General features: G+C 32.4%; 2 protein-coding genes across 2 annotated transcripts in view; one reads left to right on the forward strand and one right to left on the reverse strand.

The window, feature by feature from the left end:
* Positions 1-1,124: 1,124 nt before the first annotated feature.
* LOC134836383 (neurogenic locus protein delta) overlaps positions 1,125-23,496 on the reverse strand; it is a 28,275-nt gene continuing 5,903 nt past the window's right edge. The window contains exons 2-6 of the mRNA XM_063851610.1: positions 18,596-18,904; positions 12,182-12,245; positions 8,266-8,517; positions 5,208-5,268; positions 1,125-3,665 (exon numbers count right to left, since the gene is read on the reverse strand). Coding sequence (XP_063707680.1) covers positions 1,970-3,665; positions 5,208-5,268; positions 8,266-8,517; positions 12,182-12,245; positions 18,596-18,904 — 2,382 coding nt within the window. The 3' untranslated portion in view covers positions 1,125-1,969. The remainder of the gene's footprint in view (positions 3,666-5,207; positions 5,269-8,265; positions 8,518-12,181; positions 12,246-18,595; positions 18,905-23,496) is intronic.
* LOC134836393 (phenoloxidase 8-like) lies at positions 14,847-17,058 on the forward strand. The gene is made up of 3 exons (XM_063851620.1): positions 14,847-16,455; positions 16,512-16,776; positions 16,834-17,058. Exons 1-3 carry the CDS (start codon positions 14,847-14,849, stop codon positions 17,030-17,032), a joined length of 2,073 nt encoding a protein of 690 aa, XP_063707690.1. The 3' UTR covers positions 17,033-17,058.

Genomic DNA, 23,496 nt, shown 5'->3' on the forward strand with positions numbered 1-23,496 from the left:
AGAGAGCATTTAGTTTATAAATATTTAAAAGACCTCTCCTCGTTTATTATTTACTCGTTTCGTCGGAAATGTTCTCCAAGCAAGACAATTATAAATTATAACTTTTTCCTTGAACATTTTTCACATCGAATGACCTCGAAGTCAATCAATTAATCTCGCGAAATTCCCTATTGAGTTGTAACTTTTCTAACTGACTTTGTAACGGAGTATGATGTGAAAATAACGACCTTAAATACTTACGTTTTATCAATTCTCCCATAAGAATCGCAAGGAATGGACTGTTAAATAAAAATGAAAAATCGGTTTAATTTTAGTATTCAATGGTTTTGTACCAATGTTTATTTTGTTCTTTATTTTTTCGTTTTTATAAAAATTTTTTAGGTTTAGTTTTTCTCTTTTGATATTTTTTAAATAATATTATTTTATTTATTTATATATAATATTACAAGCTAACATTTAAATGGTATAGACTAATAAATTGCCTTATTAAATAATAATTTAAGAAGTGTGTTTTAGTTATATTTTAATACATATATATTTTGTGTAAAAAGGTTTTTATAAAGATAAAGGTAAATAAGAATATAATAATTATAATATACAAAAGGAGCATTCATCTACAAATGTTTCGCGACACCAAAAATGACGCGACATCAAAGTTGAATGAATAAGTTTTATAAATACACATTAAATAAATAGGATAAGTTGAAGTGTGTTTTTCTTTACGTATAAGCTTAAAAAATTAAGAGGATCATCTTTTTATACTTATTCGTAATAATAATAATTTTACACAATTAATTTTGTTTTTCTTGTTAAAAAACTTACAACTAACATTTATAATTAAGCTTATTAAATACATTTGATCACAATTTTATGTTCCACTAATTTGTTTTGCTTGAAACTTACACATAAGCTACTATCGGTCAAAAAGTTATGAGAAAGACGTCACAAACATATATAAACATGCAGAATAAATTTGAGGATATAGCAAAGAACAAATATAGTTTATTTTATCAAAAAATAAGGTTTTATAATTAAATAAATTGAATTGACATTCTCTCGCGCTATTTTTTGTTTTATATGAATTTGTTATAATATTCTATTCTAACCTAATATTTGTTGTTGATCCTAATATTATGCATAATATATATATAATTTATTATTTTTTTTATATAAATTTTAAATTTTGTAACAAATTTTAACGATTTTTGGGTACAATTTTATATATTACTATTATATTTTAAGACATTTACGAAGATTCGTAATCTTTTTGTCAAATTTTATGGTTTACATGGGAAAACTGTAACAGAAATGAATGACAATGATGTTTGTTTTTAGCACTTCGTAATTGAGAGAGATTGTCAAAAAATTGTAAAAAAAAAATAATAATAAAGAAATTTGAACAGATTTTTGGTCATAAATTTGAAACGTTTAGAAATTTGTGCGTTTGACCAGATGTTAGAGTAAGAGTTGTGCGTGTGTGTAGTCTAAACTTATTTTTATGAGAGGATTTCGTGGATATTTTGTTGTACAAATTTAATTCTGTTTCCTATACATTCGACTGGCCTGTACGATTTTCGTTTTTGTAGGAGATTTTGTTTTTAGCTTATTACAGTAAGTAGTTTTGTTTTTAGTTAGTGGTTGTTCAATAAATAAAAAATTATGCTTAATATGTACAATTATTATATGGAAAGGGGCATTTGTTCACAAAAGTAATGCCCCGTGTTGATGACTTTTTTTAAACTTATTATGGTAGAAAAAATGTACCTGACAATAGGGAGTTTTTTTTACTAAATTTTCGTATTTTTTTGTTTAAGTCTTGTTTTGTTTGTTTTTCATCTATTAAATTACCACCGTTGTAAATTATTTAGGAGATCTTAATCACATCACCATTTATGCTTATAATTTAATTCTAAGTATAGAAGAGTTGTTTTGTGTGTTTTTTGTGCAAAAAATTATGTGTGAGTGAAACTTACATATGCGGGGGACTGCAATGAGGCGATCCTGATACAAGTTGTCGGGGCAGCGGAGAAACGACGCTCGTTTGCCACCTCGTATTACATAATGCGGCATCCGATAGCACGGATATCCTTTTCATGTCGTACGTAAGATCTTTGGTGACGGGAGATTGGCTATTTGGAGGAGAAGCGGGCGATGTAATGACTTGAGATTGCCGATGCATCATTTTCATCGGATCTGTGTTGAGTTGTTTTTGTGATTTGGCGCGATGCATTTCCGGGTTGTTTTGCTGCGATTGTTGTTGCATTTGTTGCTGTTGGTAACATTCGTTGGCACTGTTGTCACTGTACGTCGATAAGCCTCCATACAGACTAGAATTCATCAAACAATCATCCATGCTTTGGGAATTCGTGATGTTATTGACACTCTTATCCCATGTATTTTTGATGACATGCGGAGCCATATCGCAATTTATTCCGCCGCTACCATTACTTTTCAAATTGATCGAACTATGATGAATGCGTGAGATGTGCGACGCATTTTGTTCATTTTGTTTTCGTGCTTCAGCATCATCTTTCTCCTGTTCGCGCTTACGACGACGTTTCATGCAAATGACAACAGCAGTTGCAATAAATGCCGTTAAAGGCATCGCAATTGAAATAATGGCGATCAAAGCAATTTGTCCTCCGCTTAAACCATCGTTATTATCCGTGCCCGATGTTACAGCAATGTGTCGCGATGAGCTTCCTCCGTCAAAAGCTGCTGCTGACAACGTTTCTTCATCGCACGTTTTTCCGTGAAACCCCCCTGCGCAAACGCATTGAAAGCTATTGACACGATTTACGCAAGTTGCTCCATTTCGACACGGATTCGACTGACACTCATCAATGTCGATACTACAATCTTTTCCCGTAAACCCGGGACGACAATTGCAACGATAATCGTTGTTCAAGTTGATACAACTTCCTCCGTTCGCACATGGTTTCGTCAAACACAAGTCAACTTTATTTTCGCACGTCGACCCAATGAATCCGGGAACGCATTGACAACGAAACTGATTCACCATATCGACGCAAGATCCCCCATTTCGACAAGGATTTCCCTGACAATCGTCAATATTTATTTCGCATCGTGTACCTTGAAATCCGCTTGGGCATGAGCATTTGTAAGCATCTCCTTTGTTAACGCAACTTCCGCCATTTTCACATGGATTTGGACTGCATTCATTCACTTGTGTTTCGCAATTTTTCCCCGAATATCCCAACGGACAATCACACTTAAACCCCAATTTCGTATCTTTGCAAGTTCCGTGCAAGCAAGGTTTTTCGGCGCATGTCACAGTTTTCTCTTCGCAATGTTTTCCGATCCATCCTTTGTGACACTCGCATTTGTATCCTTTTGTCAATTCAGAACATGTGCCGCCATTTTGGCAGGGATTCATCGAACAATCGCTCGTTTCGTTTTGACATTCGCTTCCCGAAAAGCCGGGAGGGCATTTGCATGTGTACAAACCTTCGCCCGTATTGAAACACGTGCCGCCATTGAGACAAGGACGATGATTTGTACAATAATTGAGATCTTGATTGCAGAATAAACCTCCCCATCCTTCCTTGCAGATACATTGCCATGGCGTTTTGCATGTGCCATGAACACAACCGGGATACGGCTCACATTCGTTACACAATGGGCCTTTCCAACCAGCTTGGCATCTGAAAAGAAAAAAAAAATTGAAATCAATATCGAACGTAAAAAAATAAGATGCATGAAAGCAAAAAACAATCGAACAAGCAAGTAAACAATATTTAAATTAAATTGCTTGTCACAATTTATGTTCCCACATTATTAATAAGGTGATTCGCGGTAATCAGAATCATGTCATTTATTAATATGTATGGAAGGTTCTCAGTTTTTTTGCATATTCTTTACGAATTACGTGTGTGTACAAAAGGATGGAAACACTAAACCAGAAAGTAATTGGTATGCATAACTTTGATTTATTATTTTTCCTTTTATTTTTTTGTCGACATTTATCGTTTACTGTTACTTTTTACATGTACACTTTTATCGAGTTGCTGTTTTTTTTTTTGTAATTTTATTTGAAAACAACGGAAACTTTTCTCTCTTTCTCAAGATAATTAACGCGCAGTGATAACCATTTAATTCACTTTCATAAAAAATGAAATGTTGAACAATCGAATTAATTTTTTTTCTTCTACTATTTTTTTTTGCATGTAATTAATTGCATAATAATAATAATTTTCTCTTTATTTCTTTCTTTTGTTCACAAAAAAAAATTGTGACTTATTGTAAAAAGATGGAAATTAATTAAATAAATGTCTAATCACATCGTAAATTCAATTCACTTTTAAGGAAAATAAAAACCTGAATTGCGTGATGATTAAAAATGCTCATTATATATTTCTTTTGAGCATTTTTATCAATATTGAGCAGAAAAATGAAACACCAGTCAACCAAAAGAGTAAATTATGATTCGCTAACAATGTTATTATTTTGTGCGTGCATTCATTTTGCACTACAATTTATCATTATAATATGAAAAGTTGTGCAGTAACTTTATTTTTCATTTTTTTTTTTATTTTTACATAAAGATGAACAGATAGAAACCTATCTCTTGTACGTAATATAAATAATAATAAAAAGGAAGTACCTTACTTTTGGTTTGCTTTTGGTTGATTTCAATAAAAATAATGAAAATTTTTTTTTATTAAAAAAAGGCATCAAAGTAATATTTTTCTCTCGCTCGAACTACCTTCTTCTCAGTTTCTTGTTAAATTGTATTTTCTTTTTACTATTATTTATTTTATATAAAAGTTCTTATCTATCTTTGGCAATATAATAACAACGACATGCAAGAAATTGTGTTATATTATCTGCAAATTAAAATCTACAACTCAACTACTTTGCCAAGTATTTCATTATTTATATTCTGTTGTGTTTATATTGGCAGGGCAGGAGATCACGCTCTCCTTGCCAATTATTATTATTATTATTTTTACGTTTTTTAGTGAATTGCAAGAGTAAGCAATTAAATATTTATTATTAATAACTTGTTTTTTTGATGAACTACACGAAATTTCTATTAGTTCACACTCTTGAAGTACATAACAACTTCGTAATATGTAAATAAATACAATTTTGTATCGAATTACGTCTTGACTTGTTCAATGTGATATTTCGCTTAAAAATATATATATTTTTTTTTATTTATTAATACATAAAAAAATACTTACATGCATTCATTGGGTTTTGAGCAATGTCCATGAGATTCATCACATCCAGGCAAACAGCGAGCTGAAAAAATAAAGAAGAAAAAAAAAGTTAAAAGGATGTCAATTGTCACAAATGTGCTGAGAGATAACAAAGCAAGAAATGAGATCGATGGAAGTTTAACATCATCATTCTTTTATCAATTTATTCAATACTACTGAAATGTAAATGACCGTTCGACTAAAAATAAATATGATCTATTTAACGTAGATTAAAAGAATAACAACAAACACAAAAATCTCTTATGATATGAAAGAATGTCGCGTGTAGGAATTGATAAAAAACCAACATCAATTTAATAATCTTGTTTCATCCACTGTTTAACAAGTATATAAATGCCAATAAAATATTTTTTTAAAGCTGTGCGACAACGACGACGAAAGACGTGAAGAATCTGGTTTGCTTTAAATTTATGCAAGATTTGGATTAACTAGCAGTATTATTATTTATCTTTATCTTTCTTTTTTTTTCGACGATTCTCTTCATCTCTTCTCACCGTGTGTACGTCGATAACTTCTGAACTTGAAGTAACAGGTATCAATTTTAATTTATTAGTCCGAGTTGCATATTAAAACACTTTATGAATCATTCTTCTCTCACATACGGCGATTTTTCTATCTCTCTCTATTGTACGACAGAAACGGCGGAATTATTATCATATATTTATGGGCATCTCTTGTTAACTCAATAAAAAATCACTGAACATCTTCCCATATGTTTAACATATTATAGACGAGGGACAATTGTTTTGCATATTTATATTCCGAAAATCAGACCAATCGAGCGGTATCTTTTGTGATATCAATCAGTAATAATAATTTTTTGGGAAAAAAACGAGATCTGTACCCGATAAGATACGCTCGTTAGTGAAACACAAAATATTTAATAAATATTTACAAATTTAACAAAAAAACATTCGCCGCTCAGAATCTAATTAATACACTTATGGGAAATTGTAACAATTTCAAAAAACGTCGAAAAATTTAAATTCAATTAAAATATCAAAAATGTGTCAATGCGGATCATGTAGTCCATTTATCATTCAAAACGCATCCAAATGAAATATTTTTTGGAGAAACGTCAAAAGTGACGGTATTAAGATTTCCGCTTCACTTTCCTCGCGTCTCATCTCACTTTAATAAAATAATCTAAAGAATAGAATAAATTATTCGTTTTATCCTTTATATCATTATTTACGTGTTTAACTCATTCAATCCTTCTTTTTCCTCCATGTCTCTTTCTTTCTTTTTTTCGGCTTTCGACAGACAGAATATTTTTTTTGTTGGTGTTCTTTTTAATTTCTTTTCTTTCGTCCTCAGATATTCATTTTTTGGGCATCTTCCCACGCCGGGAGCTCTATAGAACATATGTACACTACTGAACTTGCTACTATCTGCATACCCATTTTTTCAGTTCTTCTTTTTTTCTCTACCAACGTACGACGTGTCAAACACATGGAATACAAGTTGTTGTGTGATATTATAATAATAATAACAACAAAAAATATATGTATAATGATGATGAAAAGAAGAAGGAAAGATGTAGTTAGTTAACCGTGTATCCTAATTTCTACACTGCACTCAACTTGATGGATTACAATAATCGCCTCTATTAAGTTTTGTAACGAAATTAGTGGCAAGATAAGAAGGAGAAACAGAAGACTGATGATTAACTTTGCAATTTGTTTATTTGTCTGGCGATGTAAATTTGTTGGAAATTAGTGCGATATGCAGTTGTTTCGGGACGATGGAAGTCAACGCCTCGAGCCTATATGGTAAGTAAGTAATTATCAGTTTCATTCACATTTTTTTGTGTATTTCAGAAATTCAACCTTGAAAGTGAAATCACTCATAACAAAAACTTTCTATTTCCAAAAATTTGTATTTTCTCACGAGACGCCTCCCAAGTACCTTCCATGTTTGAAGATAATCTATTGTCTCCGAAGTTTAGATTTTGCATATCGCGATGATAAAATTTTGACATTTATGTGACATTTTTATTAATTTTCGCGATACAACTTTTTTTTTCTCTCTCTTCATGTAAATCTCTTGTTTTGTACGCGGTTGTTTTTAGCCTTCGGCAATGTTATTTTTCTTTTGTAAATACATTCTCAATGTTTCTCACGTGAGACTTTTGTTCTTGTTTTTATTTATTTATTTATTTAATTCGTTGAGACATTATGTAATTTTCACAGACATTCACCATTCGCATGTTTCTTGCGATATTTTGCTTTTTTTGGCAACGGAGATTTTCGAGCCAATGGAATGCAATACAGGTCAAATATCAGGAATTTGGATGCAATTTTATTCGAAAACGAGGAATTTCTATTGTTTTATAATTTTTATGCCTTTTTTTCAATGCGCCGGTTCGTCGCTTGATGCGTAATTTAAATCTTTTATTTGAGTTGAAGAACGAGTTAAGCGCATTAAGAAGTAATCTAAGAAAGCTTAACTGAAAAGCGGCTGTTTGCATAACAATTGACTTAAATTTGTCATGCTATTCAATGATGTTAATAAAAAAACGAGAAAAGAAGACGACGCGTTTTATGACAAGCTTAAAGACTGTATTGCTCATTTGTGTGTGAGAAAATAAAAGTGCATTGTATTCCGATATGAATTTATGAAAGATTTGTGAACGACCGAAAGTGTGTCAGTTAGATAGATTTCAATAATGAATAAATGAGAGTAATTACGAGGCAATTGTTAATATTTAAATGACCTCTGTACCTCTCGCATCACAGTTTTGTGAATGACAGTTTTGGATATTGCCCTCGTAAGACTCGTAAAAATTCCTTCACACATTTTTTTTTATTGCTCCATCTATAATTGACACGGCAATGTGTTAAAATTATTTCAATTCAGATAATTTTCAGTTTTCACTGAATTTTTATGATGATTCGAAAAAATGTTTTTTGTTGTTGTTCATTAAAAAAAGTGTTTCATTATGACCCGCAGATTAAAGAAACCAAACCCGCATTTCTTCGTAGCCGAAAAATTAAGAAAGGTTAATTGTAATACTTACGTTTTTCACAATATTCGCCTGTCCATCCGGTTTGACAAACGCGTTCTCCCGCAGCGGAGCACGTATAATGCCCAAAAGCATCGTCTCGTCCTCGACACAATTTGGCACAGCCCTTTCCATAATAGTGATTGTCGCATGTCACCCGATATTCGAACGTCAGAGATTTGTTCAAGTTCGAATCGTATGCATCTTGAGTCCATTCGGGTTTCACATCAAGTACTCGTTGGAGAGCAATGCGGGAAATGAGAGAGTCTGTAATGAAATAAGAAAAAAAGACATAAATGAAAAATGTTGTTAAAAATCATAAATATTTATCGAATCGTTAATCGTTATGTTCCCTTCTCTTTCTCATAAGCGCAAACACTCGCGCGACAACACCTATGAATATGTGTTATTATTGCACACATTATCTAAAAAGTTATTGCTTTAACGAGATACACACTAATAACATCATATTTCAGAGACACAAATCATCCGAGATTGGTGAAGATAATCAAGAAATTATTGTTCGTATCGAATGTAATTTATAACTGTGTTAGTCAGCGATTGTCGTTGTGAAACTCGATGTAGCGAGTCTCCAAAAAAAAGTATAAGATAAACATGAGACAACTAAAACAAAAGAATTGTCCGAAAATTTATGCATTATTACTGCAACATACGACAATTTCGGTGCTTTTTAAAAGAGATCTTTGAGTTATGATAAGAAGAGTCAAGTCATGAATTTGATGCAAAAGTTATTTTCAAGTTACATATGTTGTTCTTATTTTTTATTTTTCAACTTTTATATTCCTTCGTTGTAGATTTCTTCGCCGCTCCGAATGACACAAACGAAACAAAAGGCAGTTATTGACGCCATTAGCTCGACAGATGATGAAAAATGATCGATGATGGAGACAACTCATGAATTTTAAATTAATATTTCGCACGTCTCTTGTACTTGTCGTTGTTGTTGTTGGCTTGACTTGTTGATCGAAAATTTTAAATTTCGAATTCAATGGAGCCATGTTTGAAAAAAAAAATCGAAATAAATCATGTGTTCAGGTAAAAAATAAAAAAAAATGATTCTGAGAAATGGATCCTTTTAATTTTGTTCAGGATAATAATGACACATGTGAAGGAATCTAAAAAAAAACCAGTTTTTTTTTTTGAAAACAAAACCAAAAGTTGCACAATGTGTGTTTGGAAAAAATGAATTCCTGATAACTCCATACTGTTATTATCTCGAAACATCTGTCCTTGCTCCTTTGTAAGATTTTGAAATCAATACAAAATGAAACCTTGACATACTGATTGTTGTTCTAAAACACTCACGAGTGATGATGTAAAACTCGAAGCTATCGAATGCGAAGTAAAATATTTGCTAAACACGATTCTGTACATTCCGTCGAATGATTCACCCAACTAGTTTTGTGAAGTAGAAGTTGGAGTTGTGTGTGCCCTTCATTTCACCGCATGCCTGCTCTTCAATTACAACAGCGGGGATGCAAGTCTTATCTACCTTGCTGAAGCAATCGATTGCTTGGAATGTAATGCAAAAGTATGTACGTGAACTCGCAGAACGAAAAAAAAAGAATGCAGCACGCTAAAAAGTGTCTTACAAAAATATAATAAAACGAGATGCATGATCATGCACTTATTGGTCTCTCTTTCTGCATACGACAACGACGACAACGACGAAGGAATTTCATGTAGAAAAGATTTTTCGTTTTGTGTGCTCTTCGTTCATCGTATTACTCGGGACCTTTTAGGTCAAACAAACATCAGTCAGTTGTACTTTTAGTTTTTGCTCATTTTATTATTTCATTGCTTCGCATCTCCTCTCCTCTCTCCGGTTGTTGTTTGCAAAAAAGAAGAAGAATATTCTAACTGTTGTGGCATTTTATGGTTGTCAAGATAAAAACAGCAAATGAACAATAGAATTATTATTTGTAATTTTCGATGATTGTCATTGTCATTGATGGGATGGCATCACGAAGAGGGTGAGTTTTTTTCTTCTTAAGATACAACATCTGTTTCTTGGCTTCTGAACATCTTCCTTAAGCAAATATTTGACCAACTGCCCCTTCAATGGATTCGCATTGTCATTCGATGTCAATTTATTTGTTATTACCGATGATTAATAAATTAGTTGTGTAACATGTACGTTCACAGCTGAGCTAAAAGATTCGCATTTCTCACACGGAAAACGAGAAGTTGCGAGTAAAAAGTAGCTGCTGAAATCTTGCTTCGAGCCATTTACGTCCTTATTCTGACCGTTCATGCGATATTTGTTGTTTCTTTCTCTCGTTCGCTCTTCGTCTCTGATACTCTGATAATGTTATAAAGGTATACATTATGTTGAAATTGAAAACAAAAGTTCCCACAACTTACAACGATACAATTTTTTACACTCAAACAGAGTAAAATATGGTGTAGAACAGGACTTTTAATAATAATAAATGCTAATATAATAATGATAGCAGCAAACTGGTTTCTCCTCATCATCTCCGTGTTCGGCAATTTCGCGTTATGCAACACAAAGGTATGTATGGGAGCCTCGCAGTAACTGATTATGTTTGAACAAGTTATCGCCCCAAAGGGTTTTTGCTTTCAGGGACGCCACAATGTCACATAACGGCATTTCTTTTTTTCATTCATTCACATCGCATCGAGAAATCCTTGGAAATGGAAGATAAACAATGAATAAAATTTAATTACAGGATGCTTAAGAATTTATCGTGCACAGTAAAGTTCGGCAATTTATGATTCGTCAAAGATTCGTGTTTGCTGCACTTCATAAAACACACAACTTTATGACTTGTTAATGTCGACAGATTCGAGGGAATTGTATCAACAAATTTCAAAGAACCTTTTTTTCTCTCTCAGTTTATATAAATAAACAACAAATCTAATTACTCGCGTGGCGTGTGGTTTTCTCATAATCAGACCAATAAATGTTTTATGTTAGAAGTTTGTCGTATGCGCTTCAAACCACACACTTCTTCAGTACTTTGTGGTATTGGCTTGTCTACATCTGTTGAAGAAGACAATTCAATTTGCTGCTGAGACACAAAAAAAAAACCGCTTCCGTAACAAAAAAAAATCCAAATGCGGGCTCATCTTCATCATGTACAACCGGAAATCGTTTGAAATGAGAAGAAAATGTCCTGTATGACGTGATTCGATGCCATTATGATGATGATGAACAGAAGAGCACAAGACAAGACACAAAAGGAGCTGAAGCGTTAACGTAGACTAATTTATGTAAAAATTATTGTTGCATGAAGGCAGCAAACACCGAAGGCTTTTCTGTGCGTTATGAGTAAATTTCAAACTTTTCCATTCACACAATTCAACAATTTCGATCTGGAATGAATGAATGAATTATGAATTAAAATTTTTTGAAGTCCTATTCATATGCAAAATCCATATTTACTTTAGAAGAGTATTCTTCTTCTTTCAATTAGTACACTCAAGGTACACGTGTGTGTAAAATGTCTTCGAAAAAGGAAATATAAGATTGGGGTGAATAAACGATACATATAGCATCTGCCGAGATTGTCAGAGCGTAAACCTTAAGACTTTTGAAGCGTGAATCACATACGTAAAAAAAGAGTCTTTATGGTTTTTTATAAAAAAAAGAAAGAAAATGTGATAGACACACAAAAATATATATAATAGGATTCAATTAGTTATGTCATTCGAAAAATAAAATTGTGACGAAGCAAAAATAATTTCGCTTGAACAGGAAACGATTTTCCTTTTATAATCCTTTAAATCTGATTGATTGTGATTTGCACCCCTACACGCGGGTCATTTTTCAGGATTTGTTTTTTATCTAACAAAAACAGAAATTTTATTTGGAGTAACCATGAGGGAGATTTCGATTCAATTTTTTAATGAAAAAAATAGTGTTAAAAAAATAATGTTTACTTACCAGAAGATCTCAATGTTTCATTAGACGATGAATGCCATGCTTCAATGATTAATGTGAACGTGCCCTGATGATGATGAAATATAACATGAAATTAAAAAGAAATAGAAATAAAATTATTGTTGATGTACATATATTTGTATAAAACGAAGCATAGCACTAACGAGGTGTATATAATTGAAATGAATTTCAATTTTAAATATTTTCTTATTATTATAAGATTATTTTTTTTTTATTGTTATACAAGAACTGTTTATCTTGTTATTATTTGTTTTATGAATTTTTTATGAGACTGATAAAAAAAACTCGACAAACAAAAATTTATATCTTCGAGAGCGACATGATGCCTTTGTTTGCTCAACAAACCAAGTGACAAGAGTTATAATTAAAATAAAAGAAAATGCAAATTTTCACACCGATCGCCCGTAATATGTGTGCGGTATCTCACGCTTTAATTGTCTTTTTATTTGACAAAGATCTTTGAACGAAAAAAAATCAAAACAAACTCCAATATTTGCATATCTTCGCGTCGTTTACAGCTAAAAGTTTAAGGAAGAACATAAAATCTGTAACTTTGAATAGGTCTTGTCTCATGTCTTTTAATTTAATGGGATTTCATGTGTTGTAAATAATCAATAATAATTGTAGGAAAAAGTTTAATGGTCAAAGATCTGTTGTTTTGTACGATTTTAGATAACTGAACATTTAACTTGAGAGTCCATTGAATTGTTTCTGTCTTTTTTTTTCTTATTGGTAGCTACAAGATTCTCAATGCCTCCATAGTTCAAAACATGTCGTTCCAGATTAAAAAAAAAAAATTAAACGAAACACTGCAACAAATGATGTGAGAAATTATTTTATTGTGTGTGGTTTTTGTAAATTGTTATCTTGATAAAAATATAAAAATCTATGTGGGCGAATATTTTTCGATCGTTTCGTACTTTTATGAGTAACGTTTCTCAATAACACACAAAAGTTGTACATAAAATGAAACGTAAGTAACTGAAGTCTCAACCTGTTTAGATTTTATGACTTGCCAAGACAGACAAATGTTGAAAATGACTAAACATTCATAAATTGTAGATAGGCTTCTACTAATGCCCGAAGGCAAAATATTCACAATTTTCATAAAACAGCGTTTGTGTTTGTTAAAAGCATTGAGACGACGATGCATCGTTGACAAAATAACGAAGTATTTACCCATATATCACTTTCATTCTGCGTTTTTTTGTGCTGTGTTAAATGAACTTGAGTGTCATGTTCCATAGAGGATGTAGATTTAACCACATGTCTGATCATTTATAATATTAACGGTGACAAATCGCTATCTCTCTCTTACTGATTAATGATGGTCTCTTGATAATTACATTTATCACACCTCGACGACATTTTTGTTTTTTTTCCAATTTTTTGAGATGGGAGCAAAAACTTCCTTTTTCGATAGATGAAGACGAATCGATAGACAGTTCAAGAACATTTCACTTCATTAAATGAAAAAATAAAATAAAAAAAACACAAGCAGGCAAAAACGATAATCAAATGGATAAATACACCTGCGTTTATATTTTTTAATGATTTCTCCGTCGAGTCTAAATGATGCACCTTTAATTTTTTGCTGCTTGTAACTTTTGCACATGTACGCGAATGTATGATGAATGAAAACAACATACAAAAAATACAGAAGAAGAAGCAAAAATATAATAATAATAACATAAAAAGCTATAATTATATTCATCCATCTTATTTTTATTATTGTGTGTAGAGTAGTGTTCAGCTTTAATACGAAAAAACAAAAAAAAAACAACAACAACAAGTATGAAAAGAAGAAGAAGTTCAAGTTCCTTATCGGTTGATGATTTTATGAACTCACGTTGTTGTTGTTACATAGTGACTCTCATGCATGACCGACAACTTCCCATTTTTAGTTATGAAAAAAGTTACGAAGAAATAGATTTTCGTCTCAAAAAACATTCACCTGCCATCATTTTTTTTTCTCTAAAGACTTCAATATGGAACACTTTAATCACGTATTCAAAGCAATCAATCGCCCCTTTAAAATCATGCCAATTATTATTTTTTCTCAAATGAGAAAAAGAAGAAAAAAAAAATGTAAATATTCCGTTTATTTACAAAAGTACATTTTAGGTTAAAATGTATCTTCTTTGTGTCATGTACGTGAGTGTGCAAGTGATTTCACAAGTAAGTATTAAAAATAATATTATTTTAAAACACTCTTCTTTTAAAGATCGCTGTGTGTATATTTATTCAAATATTTTTCTTTAATAAATAAAATATATCATTATCATATGAATATAAGATATATTGATTTCTCATGTACTTGAAGCGTTACACTCTGTGATGAATGATCTCTTAAACAAATTATTTGTGTATCTGAGATGAATAGCTAATAAAGATGTGGGTAATTTTCGACACGTTTTATTTGTTGATTGAAGAAATTCTTTTTTTTTTCAGGCATTTTCTTCGGAAGGTCAAACAGTTCACAATGCGAACAATCTCTTATCAGTTACCACAAATGCATTAGAAATAACTTCTGATCAATAAACTTTTTTTGTGGTTTTATATCCGGCTAATTTTGCTATATAAATCTTCGTTAGAATGAAATCTGCATCAGTTCAATTTGTGACTTCTAAAAGAAAAAAATTTAAACATGAGTTTTAATAAAAGTTGGCTTTTAGTGAATTGTGTTCGTCCAAAAGAACCCAGTTTCACGCCAAAGTGCAATCATCAATTCTTTCTCGACTTGCCGGATGATTATTTTACGGAGCGTTATCGTACAATTGGGCACAATTTGGAGGAAAAGTACGCTCGTGACACGCAAACTAGAATTCCAATTCCTCGAATTCGTCTTCCCGATTTGAGTTTTGTCGAATTGGATCGTCGAGGTACGTTTTCGCCTTTTGTACCGAAACATCGTAATATCGCGGCGAATTTGATGGGACTCTTTATGGAAGCGCAAACAATTGAAGAGCTCATGGCATTGGGAGCTTATGTGAAAGATCGTGTCAATCCCTACATGTTTCAATATGTGTATCAAGTTGTTTTGAAACATCATCGTTTGTCGAAAGATTTACCCTTGCCGTCGATTGTAGAGCAATTTCCGGAGAATTTCATGGATCCCGTTGTTTTTCCATTGTTGCAAGAGGAAACGAGTGTTGTCGATGACGAAGATCGACGTGTTGTATTTTTGCCTTCGAACTTTACAGCAAGCGATTTGGAAGACGAACAACGTTTGGCGTACTTTAGAGAAGATATTGGCGTAAATATGCATCATTGGCATTGGCATCTTGTGTATCCGTTGGAAGGTCCTCTTGAAATTGTCGCTAAAGATCGACGCGGAGAACTTTTCTATTACATGCATTCGCAATTAGTTGCTCGATATGAATCTGAACGTCTTTCTAATGGGATGCCAAGAACCGTGCAATACGAAAATTTCAGAGAACCTGTTAAAGAAGGATATTTTCCGAAACTTGTGAAAGGAACAAATATGAGGGCAGTTGCTGGAAGAGCTCCAAACACAACTCTTAAAGACGTTAATCGACCAGATGTTGGAATTTTTGTTTCTCTTGCGCAATTCGAAGGATGGTTGGATCAAATTTTGATGGCAATCGATCAAGGATTTGTCGTTGACACGAATGGACAAGCAATTTCCATTAATAACGATCAAGGAATCGATATTCTCGGAAATATTATTGAATCATCTGTATTGAGTGTTAATCCTGATCTTTATGGCGATTGGCATAACTCAGGACATGATTTGTTTGGATATTCGCACGATCCTGATGGGCGTTATCTCGAAGAAGTTGGTCCAATGGGAGATGTAACAACTTCGATGCGAGATCCTGTCTTTTATCGTTATCACAAATACGTTAACAGCATCTTTGATCGTCATAAGAGATTACTTCCGCAATACAATCGTCTCCAATTGAGTTATGATCCTGTGAACATCAACAATGTAAATGTTCAAATCCCGAAAGAAACTGCTGCTCCCAACGTTCTTTTGACATTTTGGCAAAGATCACAAATTGATCTCTCAGGCGGATTAGATTTTCAAGCTGATGGTTCTGCGCTTGTGAGTTTTCAACATTTGCAACATGCAGATTTCGATTATGTAATTGACGTAAGCAACAATTCAAGTCAAAATTTGACAGGAACTTGTCGTATCTTCCTTGCTCCAAATTGCGATGATACGTGTCGTGAATTGTACTTCAATGAACAACGAAAATTGATGGTTGAATTGGACAAATTTACGCTGGAATGTAAGTAAATGTTAAATTTTAAGAAATTTTTGGCTTGAATTTACATTTATTTTCAGTAACTCCGGGAGATAATCGCATCGTTCGTTCGTCATTGGCTTCGAGCGTGACAATTTCATGGGAGAAATCTTTCCAAACAATCGGAAAATTGACGCGTTTGAGTGAAAATGCAAGTGCAGAAGAAATTTCTGATTTGGAATTCTGTGGATGCGGATGGCCTCATCATCTGTTATTGCCGAAAGGATCTCCTGATGGCGCAGCATTCAGATTGTTTGTTATGATTTCAAACTTTGCTGATGATGCTGTTAATACGCCCATCCCTGAGTAATTTTTTAAAATTTTTTTTATGAAAGTTATTTCAAATATTAATTTTTTTTTTAGAAATGTCGCTTGCGGAGATGCACATTCTTTCTGTGGGCTTCAAGATCAATTATATCCCGATGCTCGCCCCATGGGTTTCCCATTTGATCGCCCTTTTGATGTTCCGATGCTCGATGATTTTGTCGCCATGCATGGAAATATGTTTGTACAAGAAGTTACAATTCGTTTTGTTGACGAAGTCGTTAATCGTGAACAATAGAAATCTTTGTTTCTCAGATTAAATGCGTATCTTATCAAATCTGTAGCACGCTTCTGAGCAATAAAACGCTATTTTCTTATTTGTATCTCCCAAAACTAAAAAAAAACAATGTTGTTTGTCTTTAATGGTGGCATAATTATTTTAAATGCTTTAATCACACATGTGTGTCTTTTTTATCTCAACTTAGCGTTGATTTTATCTCACATAAGAGTCTAAAGTAAGAATAATAACACAAATTGTTTGGTGTAAAAATATTGTTATTACGGTGCCGAAAAATGTCTCTTTACTTCTTTTTATTATGTTTACTTTTCCGCTCTTCTTTTGAACAAATTTAAATTTTTATTAGAAGACAAATCGTGACATGATTGAACGTGCTCAGAGGCGCGACAAAAAGAACCCAAAAAAGGCGTTTTTTCTTGAATTTCTTGTTAATTTTAATTATTTCATTCAAAATTCACACAAATAAAAATGTTTGCAGAAAAAAAAGTTTCAGTGTCACGATCGTCATAATTTTAAAAATTGCACACATGCAGAAAAAAAATTCAACTTTTAATGTTTGTTATAAAAATTGAATTGAAAATACAATTTCTTGCATGTTTCGTTGTTTTTCTTGAATTTATTTAATAATATAATACAATAATATATTATTATGATTATTATTTACTTCCAACTGTACAGCTAAGATTATTATTAACATTTTAATGTTAATTATTGTGTGCTTCTATTTTTTTTTCAAACGTGAATCGTTTTTTTTTCTTTAATATTCGAGTTTTTATGTTTGTATTGATTCGTTCGACCCCTTGTCGATTGATCAAGTTACATTTGAACCAAATATACACATGAGGGAAGGTCGATTGATCGATCGCCAAACAGTACTTTTGGGCAGGGCATTTAAATTATTTATATTAATGTGTGTTTAAATGTCCTAAAAAATCATTTCAGACGAAAAAGTTCGTTAAAAATGAGAGTATGAGCGAAGAAATTCAGTCAAGTGTGTCTTTCAGAACATGTTTCAAGAACTCATTATGAATATTTTTTTAATGCAAGGGGAAAATGTAACATTTATTCATTGTTTGTGACGGTTTTTACATATGAAACCGTTGTTAGCTTCCTTCCGTTTCCCCTTCGAAAAAACGATCATTGAGACTTCGCAGCACGAAAGGACTCGAGTAAAAATAGATATTTAAAAGGCAATGACTCGATCGTCGTCATAATCGCAAAATGACCCTCATTTTTGTCAGTAATTGCTAAAAACATTTGAAATTTTATGACACTCGCCGAGCGCAATACATTTCGAAAAAATAAATGGAAAACAACCTGAACATGAGCACATGTGTAATGTGCGTTTGCATGTGTATGTGTGTGTGTTATTAAACCGCGACGGCAGATGTTTCATTTTATTTTTTTAATACGTACGACGACGCAGAACCGACAAAAATAATATTTTAAGGGCTTATGCCATTTCAAGGGACAAATTTTTGATATATACATGTGCAATGCAACGCAATATAAACTTGTTCTTGTTCGCGTATGTTAAAATAAATCCTTGTTACGAGTACTTACCGGCCATGTAAAATCAAAATTGAATTGTATCGGGTTAATCGAGTTGTTGTTACTGGCATGCTGCGTTGTCAAATCCACATTATTATCGCCGACAACGGGAGTACTGACATCGCCAAACGTACACGGCGAGTTTGTATCTATTTTGGCTTGATAATGTTTCAGACACACGCGAAACCGCGTTTTACATGCGCCAATACATTTCCCCGTTATGGGATCCGAACGCCCGCTACAACATACATTTTGATCATCTTTTCCATTGGTATTGAGAAATGTCTTTAGCTTCAATTCAAACACACCGGAACACTCAATCTGAAAAAAAAAGAAAGAAATGTAGTGAATGCGTGTCTTTTGAGAGTTTGAGAAAAAAAATTAAATAAATACAGAAGAAATTCATTCATATTCATGTGCGGATGACGATGTTTTTGTTGTTGTTGTTATGTGTTTTAATATAATAATAATAACAAGACAGACACTCGCTCTTGAAACAATCGCCATAATTAAATGCATAACTCGAACAATAGATGTTTGTCTACCACATTTTTATATTTTTTTTCGTACGTTTGTCTTAATTATAAAGTTTGTGGTAACCTTAATGAGGCAAATAAGCAGCTTACGCCTAAAACAGTTATGAACTTATGACAGAACTTCACACGAAATCACCCCGTTTTTCTTCTTTTCAGCCTCTTTGATGTGAAACGAATAACCAAACATGTGGTCGATAATCACAATTATCAAGCAGCAACAATGAAACATTTGTACATGGCGACGAATATTTGATGCAGGTCACATGATAAAATGTAATCGGAATTTTATTACTTCCATGTAGATAAAAGTCGATTTCGAGGAAAGACCGCTCAATATTCTTAACACACATTACTTTTTAATTTACAATAACTAATAATTCCCGTATGTATTTACAAAACGTCGAAGAAAAAAACGATCAAATACAGCTGTTGAATCGGATCGGATATGAAAGACGACGTGAGCCAATGTAAAGTCGAATTCTAGACTAACACTGCAATAATTGCCATTTTACACATAGAGCAAAAGACAGCAACAAGAGTTTAACGAGAATTCTTTTGTTTTTTTTTATGTATTCTACCTTCGTCATCGGCGTCGCAAGTACTTCAAGTATTGCAGTAAAAAAAAGAGAGAACGAATAAAAAATTGGCTCAATTCAATGGATTCGATATGTGAGTGCTGCATATCAAAATACAATACAATGGGTTAGCAATTTTCTTCTTTTACTTTGCATGCCAGCAAAAGTTGTGTTCTTGTGTGTGTTGGCAATGAGTAAATAAAGAAACAATCTCAAATTAGCTGTTAAATCGTTAAAAAATTGCCATCACATTCTGCATGCAGATTTTTTATTGTTGCATTATTATATTAATATTTTTATTATTTTTTTTTTTTTTGCCTTTAAATTGGATATATATTAAATTTATACAAACGAACGTGTGTAACGACTTATATTTATTATTTTTGTTAACAAGTGATAAATTATGCATGTAAACGTTCTATAGTTGGAGATTTTGCGCTCTCACATAAATTCTTTTTATTATGCTTTTTATTGTATTATATTACTGTTCGATCGTCTCCTTTCTCTCTCTCCATCGTCGTCGTCGTCGTCGAGTACTTAGATTTTGTTTTATTTCGTGTAATAAAAGACGACGATCAGTTACAGATAAGATCCTGAGTCCTGTTCAAGAAACAAAAACACAAAGGAGATAAACAAACTTTGACTAATTCTTTGTTGCAAATCCAAGAAATTCTTTTATATTTGGTCCTTTTCATCCTATTGACAATACAACAGCTTGTGATACGCCACATTAAGTTACATTGTCAAAGATTTGTTCGAAATTTCTTCGTTTATTCGTAAGGAGACAAATTTCTGTTGACATACGAATATTTTTTTAAGCTGATTTTAAGATGATTTATCGTATGCCTTAAAAGTTTTTATTTTTTCAAAAGTTAAATAGATCGTATGTACTTTTAAGAGAAGAGACGAAGAAGATTTCAAAATTACATGTGAGCGGAATACAAATTTTACGTAACACTCTGCGCAAAGGTGTGATTTACCTCAAAAATGTGTCGCGTCGCATACAATATTTACTTTTCGAACATGGTAAAGTCATTAATAATAGTTGAAACATTTGCACATCGATTTATATTGTCGACGTTTCTCGCATTTGGTTGTTTGACTTGAGGATTACCGTAAATTTGACTACTGACGGAGTCTATTCAAATATTTGCACAGCTTTCCTTTATTTATGTCTTTTCTCTTTCTTTGCGCAAAAGATTTATCGGACAACAACCCAAAGTGCAGGGGTGCCATTTTTGATGCATGTTAATGCTCTTTTTTGATTTTGGGAGAAGATCATATTGACGCAACGTAAGCCTTATATCACGAGTCCCGAATCCGATTAACTTCTTTTTTTTAGGGATATTATTGCATCGTTCGTGCCTTTCTTTCGACTGCAATAAACTGCAATCTGGTTAAAAGCGTCATTTTTCTTAATATTCTTTTTTTTTTGCTCGTGTGTTATGAAATAATAAGTGCATCGCCAAGAGAGTTTAAAATGTCATATGTTTCGGATACCTTTGAGACAACGACGCGCAGCTTTTTTGTCTCAAAGTAAGAAACAGACACAAAAACGAACAAATATTTCCAACAACGACAAAACTCGAAAAAGACGAAACATAAAACAGACAAAAAAAATGCATTTTACACGATTACATTTCATTCTGAGAACCTTAAATACTGTGTAAAATGAAAGTATTTAAAAAAATCTGCCTTTTTGTATTATAATTTGGTCTCTTGATTCTTGTCAACTTGGAGAACGACGACGAATGTGTGAAATGCATACTAAACACATTCGTGCGCGAAATGCAATCTAATGCCCCGTGATAAAGTGATGAACACACACAAAAAACGCCAAAAAGTCACAATTTGATTAATTAAAAAATTTGTGTTACAGAAACAGGAAAGAAGATCATATGTTTCATTGGCATGTCTGGTGTCTCTCAAATGCACTTTATTTTTACGAGAGAAGGAAAAAAATCGTTTTCATCCTAAAAATAGATGACATTACTTTCTGTATGCGTGTCGCGCGCGTGTAGACAAAGACAAAAATAATGAGACAGTGACATCCGTGCGCGTTGTTCCCTTTTCTTCTCTTAATGAAATAACGACAACATAAGGAATGTCATCGAACCCCAAAGAAAGACAAGAAAAAAACTGTTAAATGAATCAATCACACGAGCGCTTCCTCAATTGATCATCGTACATTTTTGTCTGCGTTCCAGTTTCGTTTTCGTCTCCGAAGTCGAATTATTTTTATCGCCAATTACGTGATTTATTTGCATTTGCGAACAACGAAAAGAACTTCCTCCATTGAATAAATCTCTAATTCTCTTAATAATTACCACACACACTATAAATAGGCATGTCGCGTGTGAACTCTTAAATTAAATTATACACAAAAGAAGTTAAGATAAGTTAAGTCCCCGAAATATCATTATTTATTGCTGACTTTATTGCCGAAAAGTTTAGATAAGCCATTTTTATGAATGTAATAATCTTTTTGGAAGTGGTTCTTATGAGTTAATATTTTGATGTGACTTAATTCTCAACTTTTATTTATTTATTTATACAAAATTAAACAAATGGGCGATGATTATTCATAAAGAAGAATTTTTCGCAAGTTATTTATTTTTAAATAAAAATACATGGAGACCCAGATTTACAGCGTTCCAGACAAAAAATAAAAGAATATTGACAAGAAAGTCATTAATCAATGTCATAAAAAGTACGTTGTTGGAACAAAAAAAGATAGAGAGTTTGCTTCAGACAGGAAACACAGACAGAAAATTTTCAAGACATTTTTCGTGATACTTCGCTTTTCGAAACTAGAATGAGCTTTAAAATGTAACGGAAAGAAAGGAGTTAGCACGCAACATGATTAATTCTTCAATTCGAATGCAATTGCAATATAAAATGAAATGATCGAGATCATATAAAATATAATGCGAAAAAAAATTGTGCAATTAAAAATTCGATTTATTTTTGGAATTGAAAGAGTTTATCTCTCACTCATAAAGAATAATAATAACTTAATTTTTTAAAACAGTTATCCGCTGCTTCCATTCACTTGCTGGCTACTGATATCGTCGGATGGATATCAATTACTCCAAGATAATTCCATCAAATATCATGCGAAGTAGGTTAATGCCTGTTTATGTTTTTTTTTATTTTTCGTTGTTCAAAAAATTGTTTGGTTCATTGACTTGCGTATCCTTTTTTTTTTGTTTTTTTTTTCAGAAAACGAACCCGCACACAGAACAAAAGAGAACAGACAAGTGAATGACGAGATGAAGACGAGACTCATTATCATAAATCGGAAACAATAACCAGTTTTTATTCCAATATCACAATTAGCGCAGCAGATCGTTGTTATTTTTGTTTTGTACTGAATTAATTTTTGTGCAGCATTTCTTCTTGTTCGTATTATTAGTTAGAGAAGAGTTGCTGAAGTAAGTTAGATGAAACACGAAAAAAAAATGGCAAGAAGACGTAAGAAAGATGAGAAAAGTCAATGAAACATGCATGCGTGAGTTTCGTTTTGCACGGCGTTTTATCATTAGTTGCTGATCAAAATCTGCAGCGAAGATTAGCAAAACATCTTCTTTTCTGTCAATATTCATATTTTATCATATTTATTTCTGCAATGTTGGCAAATGACATTGTTGTACAGCAAGAGACGGGTTTTTTTTTCGGATTTCTGACGCAATTTCTGCACAATAATTATGACTATTGTAAATTCAAATCACATGTCGCTTGATTTCATGTTATTTTATACAAGTGTACAAAAAGTGACTGGAGCGCATTAGAAACTTGTTAT

Source organism: Culicoides brevitarsis, chromosome 1, assembly GCF_036172545.1.
Source record: "Culicoides brevitarsis isolate CSIRO-B50_1 chromosome 1, AGI_CSIRO_Cbre_v1, whole genome shotgun sequence".
NCBI classification, from domain to species: domain Eukaryota; kingdom Metazoa; phylum Arthropoda; class Insecta; order Diptera; family Ceratopogonidae; genus Culicoides; species Culicoides brevitarsis.

Excerpts from the sequence above, each read along its gene's own strand:
- LOC134836393 (XM_063851620.1), top strand. The coding sequence starts at position 14,847 with ATGAGTTTTAATAAAAGTTGGCTTTTAGTGAATTGTGTTCGTCCAAAA. Across the intron at positions 16,456-16,511 it reads GGACAAATTTACGCTGGAAT|TAACTCCGGGAGATAATCGC; the intron begins GTAAGTAAATGT and ends ATTTATTTTCAG. Across the intron at positions 16,777-16,833 it reads GTTAATACGCCCATCCCTGA|AAATGTCGCTTGCGGAGATG; the intron begins GTAATTTTTTAA and ends TTTTTTTTTTAG.